This window comes from Pinus tabuliformis, chromosome 7 (assembly GCF_031772625.1).
Source record: "Pinus tabuliformis cultivar Carrire ecotype Pingquan chromosome 7, CPIR1, whole genome shotgun sequence".
Lineage (NCBI taxonomy): Eukaryota > Viridiplantae > Streptophyta > Pinopsida > Pinales > Pinaceae > Pinus > Pinus tabuliformis.
This window is the reverse complement of record NC_142293.1, coordinates 1,568,396,084-1,568,419,927: the sequence shown is the minus strand read 5'-3', so window position 1 is coordinate 1,568,419,927 and position 23,844 is coordinate 1,568,396,084. Positions and strand designations below refer to the sequence as shown.

General features: G+C 40.8%; 1 protein-coding gene across 1 annotated transcript; it reads right to left on the bottom strand.

Moving 5' to 3' along the window:
• Positions 1–1,007: 1,007 nt before the first annotated feature.
• LOC149254051 (heat shock protein 90-1-like) lies at positions 1,008–19,673 on the bottom strand. The gene is made up of 4 exons (XM_089454667.1): positions 18,998–19,673; positions 1,374–1,441; positions 1,153–1,218; positions 1,008–1,058 (listed from the first exon to the last, which is right to left on the bottom strand). The coding sequence occupies exons 1-4, from the start codon at positions 19,671–19,673 to the stop codon at positions 1,008–1,010; spliced, it is 861 nt and encodes a 286-aa protein (XP_089310793.1).
• Between the last annotated feature and the right edge of the window lie 4,171 nt (positions 19,674–23,844).

Sequence of the window (23,844 nt, the reverse complement as noted above, 5' to 3'; positions counted from 1 at the left end):
TCATCCAAATTTGGTTGAATTTGCAAATAATATTTGTAAACCATGTTGCGGAAGAAAAGGTCTCACTAGCAAATTGTTCTATCAATTGGTTTCTATTATTTTCATCAGGTTGGCATAAATCCAATACCTGCATGATAGTGATATAATATATAGGTGGGCATCATGACAAAAACAATTACATATAATATGGGAGGAAAAAGTTATCAGTACTGTTAGCTCTACTACATACTTCAGCATTTGGAGGACCAAATATCAGCTCGGCCATGTGTTTATGCAAAAAGGGCAGATCGCAATAGTCTTTTCCTCCTTCTCCCTCATTTTCCTTATAGTCCATAGCCCTGCTATCTCTGTTTTTCCTCAAACCTCTCCATTCCTCGAATAATCCCTCTGAAATCCAACAAAGCCCCTTTTCAACCCCAGCCCTTAAGCGCGAAGCGCAAGCCTTCCATAAGACCCAACCATATGACTTGGCACTTTAATTCCTCATTGCAATCGACAAATCGCATATGTGTGTATAAGCCTATCCCATGACTTCCGCCGATGCGACAAAGTCTTAAGTGTGGCTAATTCCTTTATCAGGTCCATGGTCTCATCACTATTGGCAAATTGCATCCATGTATAAAGGCTACGCCCCTGACTTCCACCGATGCGATATTGCGATCACTCCTCCGCCATCTAATCAATCCCGATAAGATCCAAGGCCCTCGTCCATCCCGATCTCATATCTCCTGATATCTTCCACGAAACGATCCCCGCCGTCCATTCATTCGATCCAAAGGCATTCGCTCCTCCCGATCCCGCGAACCGCCCGCACGTTAACTCACGGGGAAAGCGGTTTTCCTCCTGTCACATCTGCCACGCGTCATCGCCTGAATGGGATCACTGGCCATTGTACGTTTACTGCTCTCCTCCCAAAAGTGGTGTGATCAATTCCACTTACCACTTCCGCCCGATTTCTCCCGCCAAGAGATCTTTGTCATCCGTTCACTCGATCCAACAGCTAATGTCTAATCCCCGGCCTGCTCATGCATCCGCCATGCTGTCCTTATGCCTTTGACCTGTATCATACACCCAAAGGACAGAGAAATCAATTACCAAGTGCGATGTACGACAACGACCCTAGGGCGGACCTGATAGAAAATTAAACCATACTTGAGGACTTTTGAAGTCCGAAAGAGGCAGAAAAGGGCGGGATTTAGCAGTATAGCAGCGTTTTCGCTGTTTATGACCCGAACAACCACAACAACATAAAAACATTCATGGCTATCATCTAAAAGGTACCGGTGCAGGGATTTCATAGGCACGATAGCCACTCCATTGCAGGTTCAGGCACCAAGCCATCCTTATAGGAGTCTTGCAGTCATGTTACATACCAGAAGAAGGATTTGGCAGAGAGACAGTGACCAACAAACAGAGCCCGGAAAGGGAAGGAGAAGGGCCACTGCACACCGCAACCCAAATCAAACGAAATCATGGAGCATTAACAATCCTGCCAGTGTAGCAGTCATCCTAACAAACATGATGGGGCATCTTTGGCACGAGAGAGCTCCCAGGCATCACAGCAGGCTACCCAAAATATCTGAATATGGTTATTCCTCTGTCAGAAGAAGAAAACCTCCGAGCCATGCCTGCCTATTGAGGGAATCAAATGGTTAAGGGACAGATCAGACAAGTTTAAGACTCCGAGCCTTCTAGAGAGCTGAGGAGCATTGTAAAGGGCCTATAAAAGGTAGAAAACTACATGTAAGAAGGGTTCAACTTCTGGAGACTATTGAGAATTTGCTACTCAAGCTTCTCATCTTCATTCTAGCAATATAAGCTCCTTTTACTTTACATGTTCAATGTCCATTTTCTCTTCTATTCCAAGCTTGCACTTGAATAGGTTGTTCATGTTTCTTCTCCGTCTAATGCCAGATAACTGTCATCTTATGTCTGCATTGATAAATTAGATTTGCAAGCTTATTTTACTTCCTGTAATTGGCCATTCATATGTGTCTATCTATACATCTGCTGACACAGTAGGTATTCTCCATCCATTCATTAAATCTATAAACTATTGAGCATTAGTGGTCTAAAGCCTTGTAAAGCTGAGGGTGTTCATGCATGTCTTGAGTAAAAACAGAGTAGAAATCATTATCTGGCTTGATCCAAACCATCTTTTATTCCCATAGTTCAGAGAAAAATATTAACAATTTGTTGAGTTTGTAATGTTCCTGAGCATCTCCGATTTACAACCTAGGAGAGTTTCTTGGGGTGCTAACATTAATTGGCGCCATTGCCGGGGATTAGAGATTGAAGCTCAGCTTCCCTAGGAAAACGGCACTGTTCCAGATTTTGATGATAGACAAAGTCTGGGCCCATCTCTGGTTGTAATCATCTATCTGGCAACTCCACTGGAGGAAGACAAACCTTTGGCGACTCCACGTTATAGTTCTGGCGCAGTTTGTGAGACACACTCGAAGAAATCCTCAGAAATCACCAGCTGTTCTAGTGCCTGACCCTGAGAAGATTGTTAACCCGAAGAAAACATCACAGAAAGGAGCATCAGGATCAGGTAAGCCCAAGAAATCTTATTTGTCTCTGCATGAGAAGTTTTTAGTTGAAGATACACAGTTTGAGGATCTAGAACCTAGTACTGATAGTGAAAAATCAGCTGCAGAGATTTATAAAGCTCCTTGCTCATTTAGTTCCCCTTTGGATCTAAGTCCAAAGAAAGCATCCCATACAATCCATAATATCCCTTTGTCTCTGTCATCCATTACATTGCTTCATACTACATCTGCCAATATCCTTCCACATACTCCAGTCATGGCAGGTCCACAAGCACCCACCAAAATGGAAAGAATCATAGCCGCTAGGTATGGACCTCTAATACTGCCTGCTCCTTTAAATGCTATGCCCACTAGAGAATATCAGAAGTATATGCCTAAGTTCACTGGGACTGAAGGTGTCACTACTGAAGAACACCTTGAGTCATTTTATAGTTATGCTGATAATCTAGATATTAGTGAAGATGAAGTGTGGATGAGAGTCTTTGTCCAGAGCCTAGATGGGGAGGCTAGAAAATGGTTTAGAGAACAAGACCCAAGATCTATAGTGGATATTGAAGCTTTATATCATACATTCCTAAAACATTGGGAAGATAAGAAGGACCTTCTATACTATCATACGGAGTTTGGAAACCTGAAGAGGGAAAATGGGGAATCCTTGCCTGATTTTAATAAAAGATTCAATCATATGTATAGTAAGATACCAGCTGAGGTAAAGCCTACCCCCACCTCTACCAAACTTGCCTATGCCAGTGCCTTTGACTCTGATTTCTGTTTGCTGCTGAGAGAAAGAAGATGTGCTACCCTAGCTGAAATGCAGGATGTAGCACTAGAGGTAGAATCTAACATTATGGCTGTAGAAAAGCTCAAAAGTTATGGTGATAGAAGGAGGCAGAGAGGTGAGGCTTCTTCTTCCTCTGCTTCATCTTCAGATCCCAAATTTGATAAAGTGACTAGAAGTCAAAGGCTACTAAAATATCCAAGCTAGAGGTTGAGCAGAACTCTGAGAAGGCAAGGCTCCCAAATACATTTGCTCCAAGAAATCCAAATCCATTCAGAAGAGTAAATGAACAATTACAAATCATTCAGAAGGGTAAAGAAACTAACGAGGATCAAAGAGTTAAAGCTCCTTTCCAGAATGTAGTCATGGAGGAGGTACAGATTGAATATGAGAATGAAATCCATTGTATGGAAGATAAAGGTAGTGCTGCCTTTTTGAAATTGGTTGCATACAAAGAATCCTTGCTGCAGGAACAAGACAGGCAAAGGTGGGACAGAGAGGCTGTTCTACAAACTGAGGAGAAGCAAAGATATAATCTGAGGTCAAATGCAAATAATGTCAAGGAGAATCCTACCCAAAGAGCTGTTGTCCAAACAAAGTCACAGAATAGCAGACAAAGAAGATCAGCAACTAATCCAGTCATCCTCAAAGCACCAGTTCAAGAGATAAAAGGTTCTGACAAGTTACCTCCCTCTTTCAGCTTTGAATCAGAAGTTCAGAAGTTAAAAATATCTATGCCTCTAATAGAACTTGTGAAGAGTGAAGTGTTTAGAAAGCCTATGCTTGAAGCTCTTGAGCTGAAAACCACACAAACCGCCACTGCCTATGTCAATTTGCAAGACGATAGGCCTGCAGTTGTGCTAAGTCCAATGACTGAACCTGCTAATGATAATTCTCCATCTTTTTATGTCTCCTTGACCATTCATGACAAAATTCTCCATAACTTCCTGCTAGATATAGGGGCCAGTCACAATCTGATGCCTAAAACTGTCATGGAAGAGTTAGGCCTTGACATCACCAGACCATATCATGACCTATTCTCATTTGATTCAAGAAAGGTGAAATGTCTGGGATTGATTAAAGATTTAGCCATTACCCTAACTTAGCTGCCCATGAAGAGCATAATGATGGATATTGTGGTAGTAGATGTCCCTCCTAAATTTGGCATGGTATTGTCTAGAGGGTGGATTAAGAAACTAGGTGGGACATTGCAGAATGACCTATCTTATGCCACTGTCCTAGTTTTTGGAGGAGAAAGCAGGAGATTGTACAGAGAAGCACAGCTGGCATATATCATCAGTGATGAGAAGAATCCTTCTAATCATCCCATTTATGCGGTGGACACTGATTTTGGAGCATGTATCCTCCAAATTGAAGAGTCTCAGAAGGCCTCATTGTAGCTCAAGAAACCAATTGTTCAGGTCGAAGAGGAGAAAGGAAGTCAGATTTGGGAGATGTTCTTTGATGGAGCATGTTCCAGGGAGACTGCAGGAGTAGGGGTGGTGCTGATATCTCCAGAAGAAGAACGCACACATCTGTCTTTTAAGCTGGCTTTTCAAGTCACTAACAATATAGTAGAGTATGAGGCTCTGATATTGGGCCTTAGTGCAGCTAAAGATAGAGGAATCATAAGCATAAAGGTGTTTGGAGATGTTGATCTGATCATTCAGCAAGTAAATAGAACATTTCAAGAAAAGCACCCAAGGCTGAAAGCATACAGAGATGAGGTATGGAGACTCAAAGATTCTTTTGATAATTTCTGTATTTCATATATCGCTAGAGCCAAAAATCAGCTTGTCGATTCCCTTGCTGTGTCTGCTAGCATGTTTATCCCTCCCATGCCTCCCAGACTAGTTTATGAAGTCCAAATGAAGTATAGACCATCCTTCCCTGATAATGTCCACCATTGGAAGGTTTTTGATGATGATGATGAAGTGAATAGATTCTTGCAAGTCATTGATGAATTTTCTGAAATGCAAATTGACCAAGAGAATGAAGCCTTGCAAGAAAGCCCTCAATCCCAGCTTAAAAACAAAATTGGCAAAGATAGCATTGTCCACCTTCCCAGAGATCATATTCCTAAGGGTCTAATTCCTCTAGAAAGATTGTTTGACCAAAACGATGTACCTTATAAGGCTTTCCAAAAAGAAGATCAATCTGTAGTATGTGAGCATGATATAGGGGGTCCAAGTCAGCCTAGATACATAAATCTGTCTTCTCATCTATCTGCTGACCAAAGTTCTAAATACTACAAATTAATGAAGCAATTTGCTGATGTCTTCGCCTGGGAATATAGTGACTTGAAAACATATGATAAGAATATCATCCAGCATAAAATCCCTTTAGAGAAAGGCACCATACCTTTCAAACAGAAGCTGAGACCAATAAATCCTATGCTCCTCCCTCTGATTGAAAAAGAAATAAAAAAGTTTCTGGCTGCCAAAATCATAGTCACTCTCAGATATTCCAAGTGGGTAGCCAACCTAATAGTGGTGAGGAAGAAAAGTGGAGAAATCAGACTTTGTGTTGATTTCAGAAACTTAAATAAATGCTCCAAGAAAGACAATTATCCTCTACCCAAGATGGAGCACTTGCTGCAGAAGGTCTCAGGAGCCAAAGTGATGTCTTTCCTGGATGGATTTTTAGGGTATAATCAGGTTGTTGTGCATCCAGATGATCAGGAGAAGACTGTATTTACCACTCCTTGGGGCACCTTTATGTATTCCAAGATGCCTTTTGGGCTGATGAATGTTGGAGCCACCTTTCAAAGAGCTATGGATATAGCATTTGTGGGAGAGAAGGATAAATTTGTCCTTATCTACCTTGATGATATAACAGTATACTCCAGCACCCATCAAGACCATTTACAACATTTGAGGAAAGTGTTCCTGAAGTGCAGAAGGTTTGGGATTTCAGTCAATCCTAAAAAATCACAGTTTGCTTTAGAAGAAGGTAAGTTGTTGGGACATATTGTTTCTGCTGCAGGTGTCCGAATTGACCTAGAAAGAGTAAGAGCAATACAGACTTTGTCTGTCCCAAGATCAAAGAAGGACATCCAGTCCTTTCTGGGCAAGATTAATTTTGTGAGGAGGTTTATCCCAAATTTTGCAGAACATGTGAAGCATATTACCTCCATGTTGAAGAAGGGGTCAGAGATCAAATGGACTAATGTAAAAAGAAAATCATTTGAGTCCATTAAAAAGGCTATTATGGAGGCTCTCACTTTAATCAACCTAGATTACAGCAAGGAGTTCCATATGTTTTCTTTTGCCTCTAACGACACCGTTGCAGCAGTTTTATTGCAAGCAGATGAAGAAGGCTTACAGCATCCGGTGGCATTTTTCAGCAAAACCTTAAGCGATGCTGAGCTGATGTATGATATTATTGAAAAACAAGCATATGCTCTTATGAAGTCCTTGAAAGCTTTCAGAATTTATATTCTGCATTCCAAGATAATTGCATATGTGCCTTCTGCTGCAATAAAAGATGTCTTAACACAGCTTGATGCTAATGGAAGAAGGGCTAAATTGATTGCAAAGTTGATTGAGTTTAATATAGAACTGAAGCCCACCAAGTTGGTCAGAGGTCAAGGCCTTGCTAGACTATTAGCTGAAGAAAATTGCAGAACATTGGACATAAATCTCATAAGCACGGATGCAAAAAAGGGTCAAGCAAAAGAAGAGGAAGCAGCTAAACCAGAGAGAAAGCAGTCGAGGGCAGAAAATCTAGCTTCTTGTGATTGGTACTCTACAATAGTTAAATTCTTACTGAAGCTAGAAATCCCTCCAGGCTTAAGCACAAGTCAAGCTAGAACTATTAAGCTTAGGGCAGCTAAATATTGCATTAATGAAAATCTACTCTACTAGAGGGATCCATCTGGAATGCTTTTGAGGTGTCTGGACAAAGAACAGTCAATGGAGGTTATGCATCAGTTTCATTCCCGCATGTGTAGAGGACACCATTATTGGAAAACCACTGCCCATAAGATCCTCAGAGCTGGGTACTATTGACCCACCTTATTTTCTAATGTCTTTTCATTTGTTAAATATTGTGACAGGTGCCAAGGATTTGAAGGGAAACAACAGTTGAAGTCCCTGCCCTTAAAACCAATACATGCAAAAGGACCTTTTCAGCAGTGGGGCTTGGATTTCATTAGAGAAATCAATCCACATTCCAGTGGCCAGCACAGATGGATATTAGTAGCCACTGATTATTTCACTAAGTGGATTGGAGCAATCCCGACCAGAAAGGCTGATCATAATGTGGTCATGAAGTTTTTGACATAACATATCTTTACTAGATTTTGTTGTCCACATAAATTAGTCACAGACAATGCAGCAGCCTTCAGGGCAAAAGAATTAGTGGAAATGTGCCATTCAATGGGCATTAAGCTAGTTCATTCCACCTCCTACTACCCTCAAGGCAATGGTCTAGCAGAATCCTCTAACAAAATCCTGATAAGGATAATGAAAAATCTATTGGAGGACAACAAAAAGAATTGGGATTCTAAGCTCAAGTATGCACTATGGGCTGACAGAGTGAACATTAAGAAATCCACAGGGAATTCTCCATTCAAGCTGGTGTATGGGACTAAGGTTGTGTTCCCAATTCAGTTAACTCTCCCTATGGCAAAGTTCCTACAACAAGAACAGAATGAGGAAGAAGACATGGCAAAAAGGATCACTGATTTAGCTGAGTTACACCAAATCAGAGAACAGTTGGATGAAAAAGCTACAGCACATCAGAAAAAGATCAAGGAAGCTTTTGACAAAGGGACAAAAGCAGATAATTTTCAGGTTGGAGACTTGGTTCTGAAGTGGGATGCACTAAAGGAAAAGAAAGGCAATCATGGGAAGTTTGATGCTTTCTGGATAGGGCCTTTTATCATTTCTCAGATTCAAGGGAACAACACCTTCATCCTGAAAAGTATGGGAGGAGAGGCAGTTTTTGATGGCCCAGTTAATGGGCGTTTTCTGAAAATTTATGTTGTTTAAGGTCTTTTGGCCTTAAAGTTGTAAATATTTTGTTTTATCAGTTTAGTGTAAGCAAAGTAGACTCCATGCCCAATGGAACACTAGGAAATTTTGCTAATTTGTTTTTCACAGGAAAGGCAATGATCTGTAGTTCTTGAGACCTCACAGGGAGGATCTCATCCCCATAAGGAGCCAGTGTTAGCTCTGCTACATACTTCAGCATTTGGAGGACCAAATATCAGCTCAGCCATGTGTTTATGCAAAAAGGGCAGATCGCAGCAGTCTTTTCCTCCTTCTCCCTCATTTTCCTTATACTCCATAGCCTTGCTATCTCTGTTTCTCCTCCTTAAACTTCTCCATTCCCAGAATAATCCCTTTGAAATCCAACAAAGCCCCTTTTCAGCCCCAACCCTTAAGCGCAAAGCACAAGCCTTCCATAAGACCCAACCATATGACTTGGCGCTTTAATTCCTCATCGCAATCGACAAATTGCATATGTGTGTATAAGCCTATCCCATGACTTCCGTTGATGCGACAAAGTCTTAAGTGTGGCTAATTCCTTTATCGGGTCCGCAGTCTCATCGCTATCGGCAAATCACATCCATGTATAAAGGCTACGCCCCTAACTTCCGCCGATGCGATATTGCGATCGCTCCTCCGCCGTCCAATCAATCTCGATAAGATCCAACGGCCCTCATCCATCTCGATCTCATATCTCCCGATATCTTCTGCGAAACAATCCCCTCCGTCCATTCATTCGATCCAACGACATTCGCTCCTCCCAATCCCGCGAACTGCCCACACGTTAACTCGCGGGGAAAGTGGTTTTCCTCCTGTCACATCTGCCATGCGTCATTGCCTGAATGGGATCGCTAGCCTTTGTACGTTTACCGCTCTCCTCCCAAAAGCGGTGCGATCAATTCTGCTTACCACATCCGCCCAATTTCTCCTGCCAAGAGATCTCTGCCATCCGTTCACTCGATCCAATGGCTGATGTCTAATCCCCGGCCTGCTCATGCATCCGCCATGTTGTCCTTATGCCTTTGACCTGTATCATACACCCGAAGGACGGAGCAATCATTTAACAAGTGCGACGTGCGACAGCGACCCAAGGGCGGACCCGATAGAAAATTAAACCATACTTGAGGACTTTTGAAGTTCGAAAGAGGCAGAAAAGGGAGGGATTTAGTAGTATAGTAGCGTTTACGCTGTTTATGACCCGAACAACCACAACAATAGAAAAAAATTCATGGCTATCATCTGAAAGGGACCGGTGCAGGGATTTCATAGGCATGATAGCCACTCCATTGCAGGTTCAGGCAGCAAGCCATCCTTAGAGGAGTCTTGCAGTCATGTTACATACCAGAAGAAGGATTCGGCAGAGAGACAGCGGCCGGAAAACAGAGCCCGGAAAGGGAAGGAGAAGGGCCACTGCACGCCGCAACCCAAATCAAACGAAATCATGGAGAATTAGCAGTCCTGCCAGCCCAGTAGTCATCCTAACAAACATGATGGGGCATCTTTGGCATGAGAGAGCCCCCAGGCATCACCTCAGGCTACCCAAAATATCTGAATATGGTTATTCCTCTGTGAGAAGAAGAAAACCTCCGAGCCATGCCTGACTTTTAAGAGAATCAAACGGTTAAGGGACAGATGAGACAATTTTAAGACTCTGAGCCTTCTAGAGAGCTGAAGAGCATTGTAAAGGGCCTATAAAAGGTAGAAAACTACATGTAACAAGGGTTCAACTTCTGGAGACTATTGAGACTTTGCTACTCAAGCTTCTCATCTTCATTCTAGCAATATAAGCTCCTTTTACTGTTATATGTTCAATGTCCATTTTCTCTTTTGTTCCAAGTTTGCACTTGAACAGGTTGTTCATGTTTTTTCTACGTCTAATGCCAGATAACTATCATCTTATCTCTGCATTGATAAATTAGATTTGCAAGCTTCTTTTACTTCCTGTAGTTGGCCATTCATATGTGTTTATATATACATCTGCTAATACAGTAGGTATTCTCCATCCATTCATTAAATCTATAAACTATTGAGCATTAGTGGTCTAAAGCCTTGTAAAGCTGAGGGTGTTCATGCATGTCTTGAGTAAAAACAGAGTAGAAATGGTTATCTGGCTTGATCCAAACCATCTTTTATTCCCATAGTTCAAAGAAAAATATTAACAATTTGTTGAGTTTGTAATGTTCCTGAGCATCTCCGATTTACAACCTAGGAGAGTTTCTTTGGGTGCTAACAAGTACAAGTCTAAAGTCTTCATCATTTTGTAATGGAGCTGGCAAATGTTTCTTGTGAATTGGCAAGGTGTGTTAAAGCAGCAATATTAAATCAGTTGTGACAAATATAATGACTATCTGGATGCCACATAGAAGTTGAACGAGATTTGAACCCCTCTATGGCAACTTTACGAAGGTTCTAAGCTAAAATAGTGTTCCGGATCTAGAGTAGACAAAATTGGCGGCTTGAATTCGTGAACTAAAGTTGGGTTTTATGACTAATCTCATGGATCTGAGGCTGGACTCGTATGTTGCGGGTTGACCCCAATCTTAGAATGTCTTCACCGTGACACTGAGGTGAAATCCGAAGATCTATGGATTGTTTTTAGGTGAATTTCTCTATGTTGGAAAATTAAGATCTAAGGCTATTGAAATGTGAAGACATCTAGGCTCACATGATGGTGAAATACCCTTGACAAATATAATGACTATTTATGTTTTGTGACTAGTCTCGTAGATCTGAGGTTGGACTTGTACGCTGCAGCTTGACCCCAATCTCACAATGTCTTCACCGTGATGCTGAGGTGAGATCCGAAGATCTGTGGATTGTTTTCAGTCAGATTTCTCTGTGTTGGAAAATTCAGATTTGAGGCTATTGAACCGCAAATACATCTGGGCTCACATGATGGTGAAATAACCTTGAAAAGTATAATGACTATCTTGGTTTTGTGACTAGTCTCGTGGATTTGAAGCTGGAATCGTACGTTGTGGCTTGACCCCAATCTCACAATGTCTTCACCATGACACTGAGGTGAAATCCAAAGATCTATGGATTTTTTCAGTCAAATTTCTCTGTGTTGGAAAATTCAGATCTAAGGCTATTGAACCGTGAAGACATCTAGGCTCACATGATGGTGAAACACCCTTGACAAATATAATGACTATCTAGATGCCACATAGCATAGTATATAGGTTCAAAAGCTGAAGGCGTAGTGTACTCATGTTTGTGGAATTGGGCCTCAATCACTAAGGCAAGTTGGCTTACGGTGTACATTTATTAGGGGATCTATATGGTACCCTGTATTCACCATGTTCTAGAAATGTGGTTTCAAGGAAAGGCCCTGATATTCGGAAAATGGTCCATTCTGAGATGTTTCTTTATGTTTTTGTTTGATATCTACAACCAAAAAAATTCTGATATTCTGATAGCTCCTTCCTCAAAGAGTCTTCTTGGTAATAGAAATGAACAAGCATTGTTGACAAGAAACAATTGACATTGAGAAGGCATTGCAAATATCCAACAGCAACGCAAGTCTGGACTCTTGTTGAGGGGATTGCAGTCACAATCCCCAAGAGCACTTAGTTTACTATTCATCCTATGTTGAGCACTATATATGGTGCCCCTTATTTACATTTTATAGAGAAAACTCTGAAAGTTTGATAGTGATCTGTGTGGCCTGCTCTTTTTAAATTCAAGTTTGATATCTTTTGGAATCATGAGATTCTGATATACTCGATAGAATACCTATAAATAGAGTAGAGTGATGAAATTCATGATACATCCATCAACTTGTTCCATGCCATGACATTATCTTCTGCCATAAAAGTATCTTGTTGTAGTTTGATCTCTTTTCGATATATAAAATACTAATAAATCGAACGCCCTAATTCAAATGATAGATAATAAGTCACTCACACTAATCGTATCAAAATATAATTACAAACTTCAATAGACAATAAATACATACCAAGACTCGGTACTTCAATTTCTGGACCTTCGCAGAAAGATTGGTCATCCTGTGTTTGGAAACCTAAACCTGAGGCACCATGGTGGAAATGGAATACAGTCTGTCCAATGGAGGGCTCTTGCTGTATGAAGTGGGTAGCACAGATTTACCCCAATCATTCTCCATGTCCTCGTCATCACACATCTCAAAAGACTTCATTTTCTCAAATCCGGGGAGCTGCCAACTCCACCTTCCCGCTACTGAGTCCCCCATTTGGGTTTGTCTATCGATCTTGAGACTCTTGATATATCTAAATTCTATCTAGCTGGACTTAACCCCTTATTTATGGCTCTAGATCCAACAGTCCACTTAGGATTAAATGCGGAAAGTTTCAATACCCATGAGAAAGTTAAAAGTTTATGGTGGGAGCTTTTGAACATGAACATTTCATTTAATAATAGTTGCTCATGGTAGCACCGTGGTAGGTGGATGACATACATAACCATCCCAAAGTAATAGTATTATATTAATTTTGTTCAAAGTATTATCCATGTATTGGAAGAGTCTTTCAAAGTAATACAATATGTGTATAGAACAATGAATCACAATAGATGACGTTAAATCACTGAAAGATTGTGGCATAAACATTAATGATTCTCAATGATAAAGTAATTAAATGTTGTCATGAAGTGTATTGGAAGGATGGCACTCCTTTGGTTTACCCTAGCCGTAACTCGGATTATGGCTAACTACATACACTGTAAACTTCCCGTGCTCCCTCTGCGGCCTGTTGCCCTCGCCTGCACCTGCTCCCAACTATTGACGGTTACAGTGTACCATTCCTAGGCTCAGCATGGAAAGAATGGAATTGGATGTGGTGGATTATTTGCCAGATCCTTATCCGAAGCAACTCATTTTATACCACCCAAGCCCTAAGTTGGAAATCGTTCCCTCCACAGCGCCATCCTGCTCGAACCCATCGCTGGTTGTCTCCCTCCCTGGGCTTATGGCTTCCACTCTCCACATCGAGACCCTCTCCATTGGCTCACCTGCCCTAGATTGTCCCCGCTATCTCCCGGAACCCTCAACCTCCTGGCCGCCTACTCATCCCCTCCCTTTGATCCCTTGCCCCCTATGGATCATATTTTCTCTACAAATCCTTCCACTCTCCCTGGTTGTGAGATTCCTGTGGTAGCCGAGCTACAGATGACAAATATCGGCACCCCCAACAGTTGCACGGTGACAAAGGTCCCGGCCCCTCCTTCAGGATGCTTCGAAACCCCAGTAATCAAGGTAAGATCAGCGGCTCATCAATCCCAGCCTGAATCTCTGAGCCCCTCGGACCCATTGCTAGATCATCCATCTGTGTCGAGAACAGGAAAAAGGAAAGCAAGGTGCATAAAGGCCTTCGGAAAGGACTACACCATCAAATTTGGAGAAGGTCTCACCATGGGAAAGTTGCAGACAAGCCAGGGAAAGTCCTGGTGGATATGGTTCGAGGACAAACCTACTACGCGGAGTGTCTGGGGTTATGGGTCAAAGAAATCTGGGGGAAGATCTTCATATAGCTCCTAGAAGTACAGATCCTCCCATGAGGATGGTTTGCGCTCCACTTTGCCCTTGAAGAATACACAAACATGGCGCTCACCCGGTATTGGCATATTGAAATGGCCCCTGTGTTGCTCAAAAGATGGAGCCCTCTTTTCGACCCAGAAAGAGAATAGATCGATGGCAGACCCCTATGGGTGCGATTACCTGGGTTACCCCTTCAGTACTGGTTAGAAGAAGTATTTGTGCGAATTGGGAACACCCTGGGCACATTTCTGGATTATGACAAATCCATTATTCAGTCCAAGAATCGCACTCTAGCCCATCCTAGTGCACCTGGATACTCGGGAGGGTTTGGAGGAAAAGATTACACTGCAATGGTGGAATTTTACTAGGGTTCAAATTCTAGATTACGAGGGAGTGCCATTCAGATGTCACCATTGCCACAAGGTTGGGCATCTGTATAAGGAATTCCATCTCGTCCAAAAGCTCCCAGAAGCAATTATGGAAAAAGAAGGCAGGATTGGAAGGGCCTTCACAGACACCCCCAGGAAGGCTCCATCAACAGCACCCACACCACCAAGGAAAGCGACCTCATCTCAGCAAGCTCAACCATCTCTAGGTTGCTCCTTGTGACCTCCATCTCCATCACTGACTCGAGCTAAGGCAGCAGCTGAAGCGACGTGTACCTCGGGTATTTCTCTTCCTCCTCTCCCTATTTCATCTTCTACTTATGCATATTTTGCACACCATCTGCATAATGCATCTGTATTAGATCAAGCCACTTTTCCCCCTCCCATCCCCTGCCCTCTGTACTCCCATCAATTGGTTTATTCTACTACTTCTGATCTGATAATCACCCTATGAGTGACCTCAGTTGAAGATTTATTAAACAAAAGGTATTACAGACTCATTTGCTGGTGTGTGTGTTCTGTGTTATTGAAACAACGGATCAATCAGATTGCCAATACATAGAAAATAAATGGAAAGACAACAGAGAAATACAATAAGCAACACAAAGACACAAACAGGTTTTAATAAGGAGTTCACCCTATTCTCCAGGACTATGTCTCCGGTCTAGCATCAGTGGTGGCCTTGTTTTGTTGTGTCTTACAACAGAGAAATTACAATATAGGGACTCAATATGAGTTCTCCTGACAGCAGATTTTGCTTGGCAGGGTGGTTCTTGGATTCCCCAAGCCACTCGAAGTACACAGACTCGTTCTCTTCCTACCAGCTTTGTGACCATTGGTCTACAGTGGAAAGAGCCAACTGTGATGCTCAATCTAGATAGATTCCTCTATGGGAAGGCTTGAATCTTCAAGCTCTCTGGTGCTCAATGTTGCCAGTGGTCAGCTCGGCCCTCTATCTCCTATTCTTGGCTTTACTATTCTCTGTGTTCAGTCCTCCTCTCAGGGTTCACTATTCACTGTCTCTCTTGGTCGCTCGGACTCCTTTCAATCCTCCGACTCTGTCCTGTCTGACCGTCTCTATTCATGGCTTTAGCCATTCGATCCCTGTGCCTGTTCGGTTCCTCTCCCACCTACGTCGATCCACCTTCTGCAGCTGCACTTGGAGTTCCTTGTTTGGCATCAGCATGAATGCTCAGGAAGTGGCCATGTGTCTCCATCTAACTAGTGCCAGCATTCTTCGTCGGTTCATTTCTTCCGTTATGTCATGGATACGTTCTTTCTCCACCGTGGTGGTCAACGGATTCCAAATCCCTCTAAATCGCGGCTTAATTCCCTATCAATTCTACTTCTTTCTATCGGGTGCAATCTCAGCCGTCCGATCTGGGCTCCTCCAGATCCAACGTCATACGCACGTCAAGCACGGTTGACTTGCTCGACCGATAGCAGGCGATCACGGTAGTTTTTCTCTCACCTCCGCTACCACGCATCGATCGCTGAGTGGGATTGCTCTACTCTCCTCCAAAACCTCTTACCATTCAAGGGCGCCACAATCAATACCGCCGGTTTTCCAGAGTGCGGGTCCCACCTTTTGTCCTTTAGCGCTTTTTGCTTTCCGCCCGCGGTTCTCTAGCTCCCAATGTGACCGAGTGCTTAAGGCTTTTCCACTTTAGCCCTTTTTGCCTAGTGATGCACAATTAGCACTAAGCGCTAATCGCACATCAAAATCGCCTCCTTTTCCTAATCCAAGCCTCCCAGGGGCTGTTTTGACCTCCTGCACAGTCTCCATGGGCCTCGGTCAGTGCGCTTTGACCAAGGTCCTCGTCGTTCCACGTTGACGGCCATTGCCACTGGTTCAAGGCATTTTTTATCGTTGTTTTGGATTTCATTAGAGATTTGTTCAATTCGATACAGTCAAGGTTCTTGACAGTCTTTTGTGGATCCGATTCGGATCACGACCTCCCTACTGAAAAAGCTTTTGGACCACCAAAAGTTGGTTTTCTTCAAGCATCGACTAGGTGAGGAAACTACTGTCTCACTTTTCCAATCTCAATCCATTTCGCACTGCTCAGCTTCGAACTTTTAAGCCCAATCCTGAGGTATTCCACTTGCCCGCTGCGCGTCGTCCTTACCTTCCTATCCAGCACTGTATCTTCCTGCAACTTATTAAGATATTCAGGTAGCAGGTCATCGACAGAAGGTAATTGACTCTGCTCTTCAGGGTCCTCAATCGTTGAAGGTTCAAACAACCTCAAACAGTTTGCATTTACGACTGAGTAGATGTGCATGTAAGCTGGTAGCTCAAGGTGGAAGGCATTTTCACCTATCTTCTCAAGTATCCTAAAGGGTCCATACCTGATAGGTTTTAGCTTTTTACCTTCACCTTGCATCCTGTCCTTGCTGATATATAGCCAGACTTGGTCTCCAACTTGAAAACTATGCTCCATCCGATGCTTATCATGCCTAGCCTTGTAGTTGGCCTAGCTCTTTTCCAGCTGTTCCTGTACTGCCTGGTGGATCTCCTGGATCTATTCAATGAACCTAGTTGCCTTGTCCACATCACTGTGTCTATCAACCATGGTATCTTTACCAAAGAAAAAATCCAAAGCAGACCTTGGTATGAAACCAAAACAGGTTTCAAAAGGAGATCTCTATGTAGAAGAGTGTTTGGCTCTATTGTAAGCATGTTGCACATAGCACAAGTGCTCATCCCAAAGCTTAGGATGTTTGCTGCAATATCCTCTTAGTAACTGGATCACTGTCCTGTTAACTACTTCTATCTGGCTATATATTTGTGGATGAAAAGTTGTGCTTTTCTTTAACTGGGTGTCAATTAGTTCCCACAGACTTGACCAAAACTTCCCCACAAATTGGGTGTCTCGATCAGATACAATAGAAGTGGGTAATCCAAAATGAACCCATATGTTGAGTCCTGAAAATGTCATTCATTTGCATTACACTTTCACTATTATGTCCATTATATCATTTCCATTTCACCTCCATTTCACTACTATGTCACCACATTCATCCCACTTTCATTATCATTGGGCCACCTTTATGTTTTTCCAATCATTATTATTTCTAAGCCTTTTAAGTGAATTTGTGGTTAAACATTAGAAAATAATGTGCATATGCTTATACCTAACAAATGGGTTGAGTTTGTTGACATGTGTAGGTTGAAAGGAGACTTCTAGAAGACCCTTATGTGGCACTCTAAGGCCAAATTCGATTTTGGTTGGAAAGAATTATGGGATCATGAGGATATGTGTCACATCTCCTAATTGTATTGTAACTCTAAAACGACATGTGTCTTATCAGTTCCTATTTTGATTAGGACTCTAGAGGTAGAGGGAGAGATTCATGAATTCTCATTAATGAGATGGCTCTCATCTTTTTGTATAAATAGGAGATCTCTCTCCTTCATTTGCTAGTCTTTTTCTTAGTCCTTTTAGCTTGTTAGTCCCATGGCTTTTGAAAGCTTTGGAGAGCTTTGTTGTACTTTGTACTTTTGAAGAATTTGAATAAAGCTTTGATGTTCTCAACATGGAAGGAGATGTGAAGTAGATGTCATGGAGCACATTAGGATGTAAGGTAGAGTAGATTTCATTTTGTAAATATTGCTTTGTAGAATGTAAGGTAGATTAGATTTTTCATTCATGCAATTTTAATTCATGCAAGTGTGTTTAATTTTGCTTTGATTTCATAGGTAGTAGGGGGCCCCTGCCTTGTATAGTTGTCACTTTAATTTCTTGCATTTCTTTTTCTTATTTCATGTATATTAATGTACAGATGTCTTTACTTTATTTTCTTGTATTTCTTTTTCTGATTTTCATGTATATTAATGTACAGTTTGAATTACTGCATTTTATTTTCTTTTTAACATGTATATTATTGTACATAAATTGCTTTCAAGTTGATTGTAGAATAGTGATGCACATAGCCTTTTAATGAACTAATGACGTGATAGAATCATCTTGTCCTTTTGCTGAAGCAGCAAGGATACTGGGTCTCATAGTCATTCTCTCATTATTTGATTATTGCATTTTATTTTGATTGAACTAGTTGTATATTTACACTTTTGTTTAAATACTAACTCCATCAATAACATGTTTTAAGTTCTTTTGAAGTACTAAGTTTTGGAAGTTACCATTAAGGACATAGGCCTTGTCTTGAAATCTTTATCCATACTTGTCCTTTAAAAGTATTCTTAAGACCTTAGAAAACCAACAAGAACAAAACCCCAAAAACAACATAAACTATAAAACAACGAAGTAAGAGAAAGGTTAACTAAGCACATATAGTGCACCACACTTCATCAGTTTACGATACCCGGATTGATAATTTATGTAGAGCAATTTAAGACATTAAATTGACTAGACATTTTGGCACCGTTGCCGGGGAAGTGTAATTAGGATACCTTATTTCTTACATCTGAAAAAAATTATTAACAATTCTTGAGTATGCTCTCCTCCTGCACTTTGCGTGATCTAGAGGATCAAAAAAAGGATTGTTAAGTAAAAAAAATGGGTTAATAATTCTTGAGTATGCTCTCCTCTTGCACTTTGTGTGATCTGGAGGATCAGAAAAAGAATTGTTAAGAAAAAAATAGGAGACAAAATAAACTTCAACATTTCAATTGATTCAATAAAAAAAAAAAAAAAAATGATGAAAAAATGAAACTCAACTACTTTGATAGGTTCAAATTGTCCAAAATTGTCTGGTTTTGCTTTGTAGTGGTCTTCAAAACACTGTATCCTATTTTAATAAGGTTTTGCAACTTAGCTGCGGAAACTTGGCATAGTCCTCTTTGTTCTCGGCAATCTCGTTGAACATCTCAATACATTTCTTCACCAAATTCTTCCTGATCACCTTCAGAATCTTGTTCTGCTGCAGCATCTCCCGAGAGATATTCAGGGGCAGATCATCGGAGTCCACAAACCCTAGGTATTCGGGAATAATCTCCTCACAGTTGTTCATTATGAAAACCCTTCTCACATAAAGCTTAATATTGTTGAGCTTCTTCTTTGTATCAAAGAGATCGAATGGAGCCCTCTTCGGAACAAAGAGAACAGCCTTGAACTCCAATTGACCCTCTACAGAGAAATGCTTCACGGCCAAGTGATCCTCCCAATCATTGGTGAGACTCTTATAGAACGATGCATACTCTTCCTTTGTAATCTCCTCTGGCTTTCTCATCCAGATGGGCTTTTGCTTGTTGATGAGACTCCATTCATGCGACACTTCCTTTACCTTCTTTTTCTTCTTATCTTTCTCCTTTTCCTCCTCCACTTCCTGGATATCCCCTTCATCTTCCTTCTTCTCCTCTGTCTCCTCTTCGTCGTCACTGACCTCCTTCTCGGTGGTCTTCTCAGTCCACAAATAAATGGGGTAGCTAATGAACTCGGAATGCTTCTTGATCAGATCCTTCAGCCGCCTCTCCTCCAAGTATTCCATATAAAAAAAAAAAATTCAAAATCAATTTCACAGCCGAATGCAGAACTGTTAACTCAGGAAAAATGCGTAAACACAGGAAAAACGTCAAACTTCAAACGTTCGATTTGCCCAAATGGAGACGAATTTCAAAAAACTAAAACATGGGTTTTTTTGCCAGGTGGGTTAATTAGATAACCCAGAAACCGTTTGAGAAAATTCGTGGCGGTCTGGGAGAAATCTTCGGTTCTTTGGAGCCTCTTTTTTGCCGCCGCGTGAAAAAATTGAGTTATTAACTGACAGTTTGATGTATTCCGCGTGCCTGAAGAAGGATAACGCCAATTTGATTATGTGCTGGACTCTTTGCCACCACGTCCTCTGCCTATATGCCACCCGTTGCAATTCATTAAAACCAGCAGTGATCCAAGTGAAGACGGCTCTGTTACGTAAGCCAATTACATACGGCTCTTCACAGCCGCATAACTCCCGCTGCAAACTCCACGGCTGTGCTTCAAACCTTGATTACAGTCCGTTTACCAATAGCCTCATGTGACCAACAGTTAGCACACTGTGTGTACTTAGTTTCACCCGGCATCCCAAGCGATTTCATCCATCAAAACATCGAATGAGGTATCGATGTTGACAAAGTTTCCACCAAACAATAAAAAAAGTCCGCCAGACGAGATGAGACTAGCGATACCATCACAACAAGAAAGGTTTACAACAGTTGTTTGCTTGTTACATATGTCGATATACATTTTGAGGATCATATGCAAAGATATCCAGGGAGGGGCTAGAGCCTATAGCCAGAAGACAATGTTTATACGCATGTTGAAACCAGATCTTGTAGACAGAGTCATCACAAGTTTTGGAATGATTGCAAGATCTTGTTGGATATGAAGTATCTATTGAGGTTGGACAGCAATTTGTTACAGCCTTCACTCCTCCACATTTTTTTTCTCTTCCACGCACACAGCCACTCCATTTCATAGTACTTTCTACACTCTGCACTTTCCGCAGCCAATACAGCGTTTCCGCAGCTCACACAGGCTTTCCGCAGCCAATACAGCGTTTCCGCAGCTCACACAGGCTTTCCGCAGCCAATCCCGGATTCCGCAGCTGTTTTGTTAAACTCTAGGTTGCAGGTGTCATCAAGCAAAACAAGTCACATGGGTAGCTAGGGAAATGTCAGTACATGGATGGTGTCCTATTCATTTGGTCAAATTTGATGAAAAAGACCCCGGTCAAAGGGAAGTCAAATTGTGTATTATCACAAAGTCGCCACACTGAGTCGCCACACTAAGTCGCTACATGTCAAGAAAAAATAATAATTTTGAATCAATGAAATGAACAAGTTATTTTCTCACTTTTCTGAAGGTATTGATTAATTTTGGACTGATAATGAAAGATGAATGGCTAACTTTTTATTCAAGATTTTTAGCTACAGAGCTGTTCCCCAATTCCGCAGCCAGAAAAACCTCATTGTTCAAATCAGCCTATCTTTCTCATACAAAATCAGATTTTGAAGATTTAAGTACCATTGGAAAGATCTCAACAAGATCTATACAATGAGAAATATATCATTAGAGTTTGAAATGGCAAATAATGAAATAAATTGCTGAAAAGAAGCAACATTCAACTTGGACACCAATTCCAAAGCAGGTATAAATTCTTTTGATTTTTCCTTTGAGAACTTGTTTCATTAATACAAATTCTTAGTTTTGTGTGTAAATATCATAACTAGAGAGATTGATCACCTCTCTCCTTTGATAATCTTACATTCCATTGCAGAAGAAGTATTAGTTTTTTTGCAGGTTTCAGGAGGAAGGACAAATGACTACAAGAGAATGGTGTCTCTCTAAGAGACCAATTTGTTTCATAAGAGGATGATCAGCAACAAAGAGGAAATATGCTGATGTAAAATCAGATCCAAACACTTGAAAAACTTTCAGATACTATTGTCTCCATCATATCCATCCATCACATCCATACCTCATAATAAACCATTCATCCCATTTTCCTCCATATTTTCCACTTACATTCACATACACTTTCCATCTCTTTTTGTCCATTCATAACCCACAAATAAAAGCAAGAGGCTCATTCACATGCTTATTGCCATTGCCATTTTCCATTTTCATTTTCCATTCCTTGTCATTTTCATTCCGCAAATAAGCCCTGCTTCAATGCAAATTATTGAGTCCATAGTCCTTTGAGTCTAAGTTCTTTGTAAAAACACCTTGAGGCTTGCATGCCTTAATGGCAAGTCCTCATGCTGACAAACAATGGGAATACATTAATGTCCCTTGTTCGTTAGATCTTCTAGGTGACTCAACATCAGCAAATTCATTCGTACCTAGCAAGATGTGTTTGGGCATCTTGACTCTCATTGTCATCAATGGTGAGAGTTCTCGTGTTGACTAGTGGCATCCATTAATGGCCACTAAGCCAACAATTTCCTACTATGTTCTACATCAGAACATCTTTTCACATAGTAGGAATTGTGCCAATGAGTTTTGAAGACATGAAGACTATTATTTTCAGCATTTTGGAGCAGATTCAGCAAGTTTTAGTAGAAGCAATAAAAAGTCATCTTATCTCTCTATCCATGACTCCTCTTGATCAGCCACTTGAAGAAGAAAATGATCAGAAGTTTTCAGCCACCACACATACAACTCATACATTCCAAAGGGTAAGTGAAGGTACGGAATTTTCTAACTTTTAACCATAGAATTCCATAAAAAGCTAGAATGATAATTGTTGGAAAAACATTTCTCTTCCTCATTTCATAAAATTGCCAATACCATCAGTTGGGGGGGGGGGGGAATACATTCATATTCATATCTTGCCATGTCCATATCATATTCAAGAGCTCACATACTTCCAACATATATTAATTATTACATTGCTATTATGAGCATACAATGGCTTTTGAAAAAGTGCTTAAAGGATAAATTGGATACAAACAAAATCATGGTTGTCACACAAGAACCAACCATTATGCAATCCAATAAAGATATACTTTGCAACAATAATTAAAATATCATTATGCAAAGTTCAAAGATCAAAATAGAAGGCAACAAAAAATGGTTGTAACACAAGAACCAACCATGTTGCAATTCAAGTGAAACACTTTGCAGAAATATGAAGTTATCAAATGATATCATGCAAAGTTAAGCCAAAGCTCAAGGATCAAAAGAGTTAATGTAATATATATTGCATGAGGACATGCAATAGCTTCAGTTGGGGGGTATGTTGAGTCCTGAAAATGTCATTCATTTGCATTACACTTTCACTATTATGTCCATTATATCACTTCCATTTCACCTCCATTTCACTACTATGTCACCACATTCATCCCACTTTCATTATCATTGGGCCACCTTTATGTTTTTCCAATCATTATTATTTCTAAGCCTTTTAAGTGAATTTGTGGTTAAACATTAGAAAATAATGTGCATATGCTTATACATAACAAGTGGGTTGAGTTTGTTGACATGTGTAGGTTGAAAGGAGACTTCTAGAAGACCCTTATGTGGCACTCTAAGGCCAAATTCGAATTTGGTTGGAAAGAATTATGGGATCATGAGGATATGTGTCACATCTCCTAATTGTATTGTAACTCTAAAATGACATGTGTCTTATCAGTTCCTATTTTGATTAGGACTCTAGAGGTAGAGGGAGAGATTCATGGATTCTCATTAATGAGATGGCTCTCATCTTTTTGTATAAATAGGAGATCTCTCTCCTTCATTTGCTAGTCTTTTTCTTAGTCCTTCTAGCTTGTTAGTCCCATGGCTTTTGAAAGCTTTGGAGAGCTTTGTTGTACTTTGTACTTTTGAAGAATTTGAATAAAGCTTTGATGTTCTCAACATGGAAGGAGATGTGAAATAGATGTCATGGAGCACATTAGGATGTAAGGTAGAGTAGATTTCATTTTGTAAATATTGCTTTGTAGAATGTAAGGTAGATTAGATTTTTCATTCATGCAATTTTAATTCATGCAAGTGTGTTTAATTTTGCTTTGATTTCATAGGTAGTAGGGGGCCCCTGCCTTGTATAGTTGTCACTTTAATTTCTTGCATTTCTTTTTCTTATTTCATGTATATTAATGTACAGATGTCTTTACTTTATTTTCTTGTATTTCTTTTTCTGATTTTCATGTATATTAATGTACAGTTTGAATTACTGCATT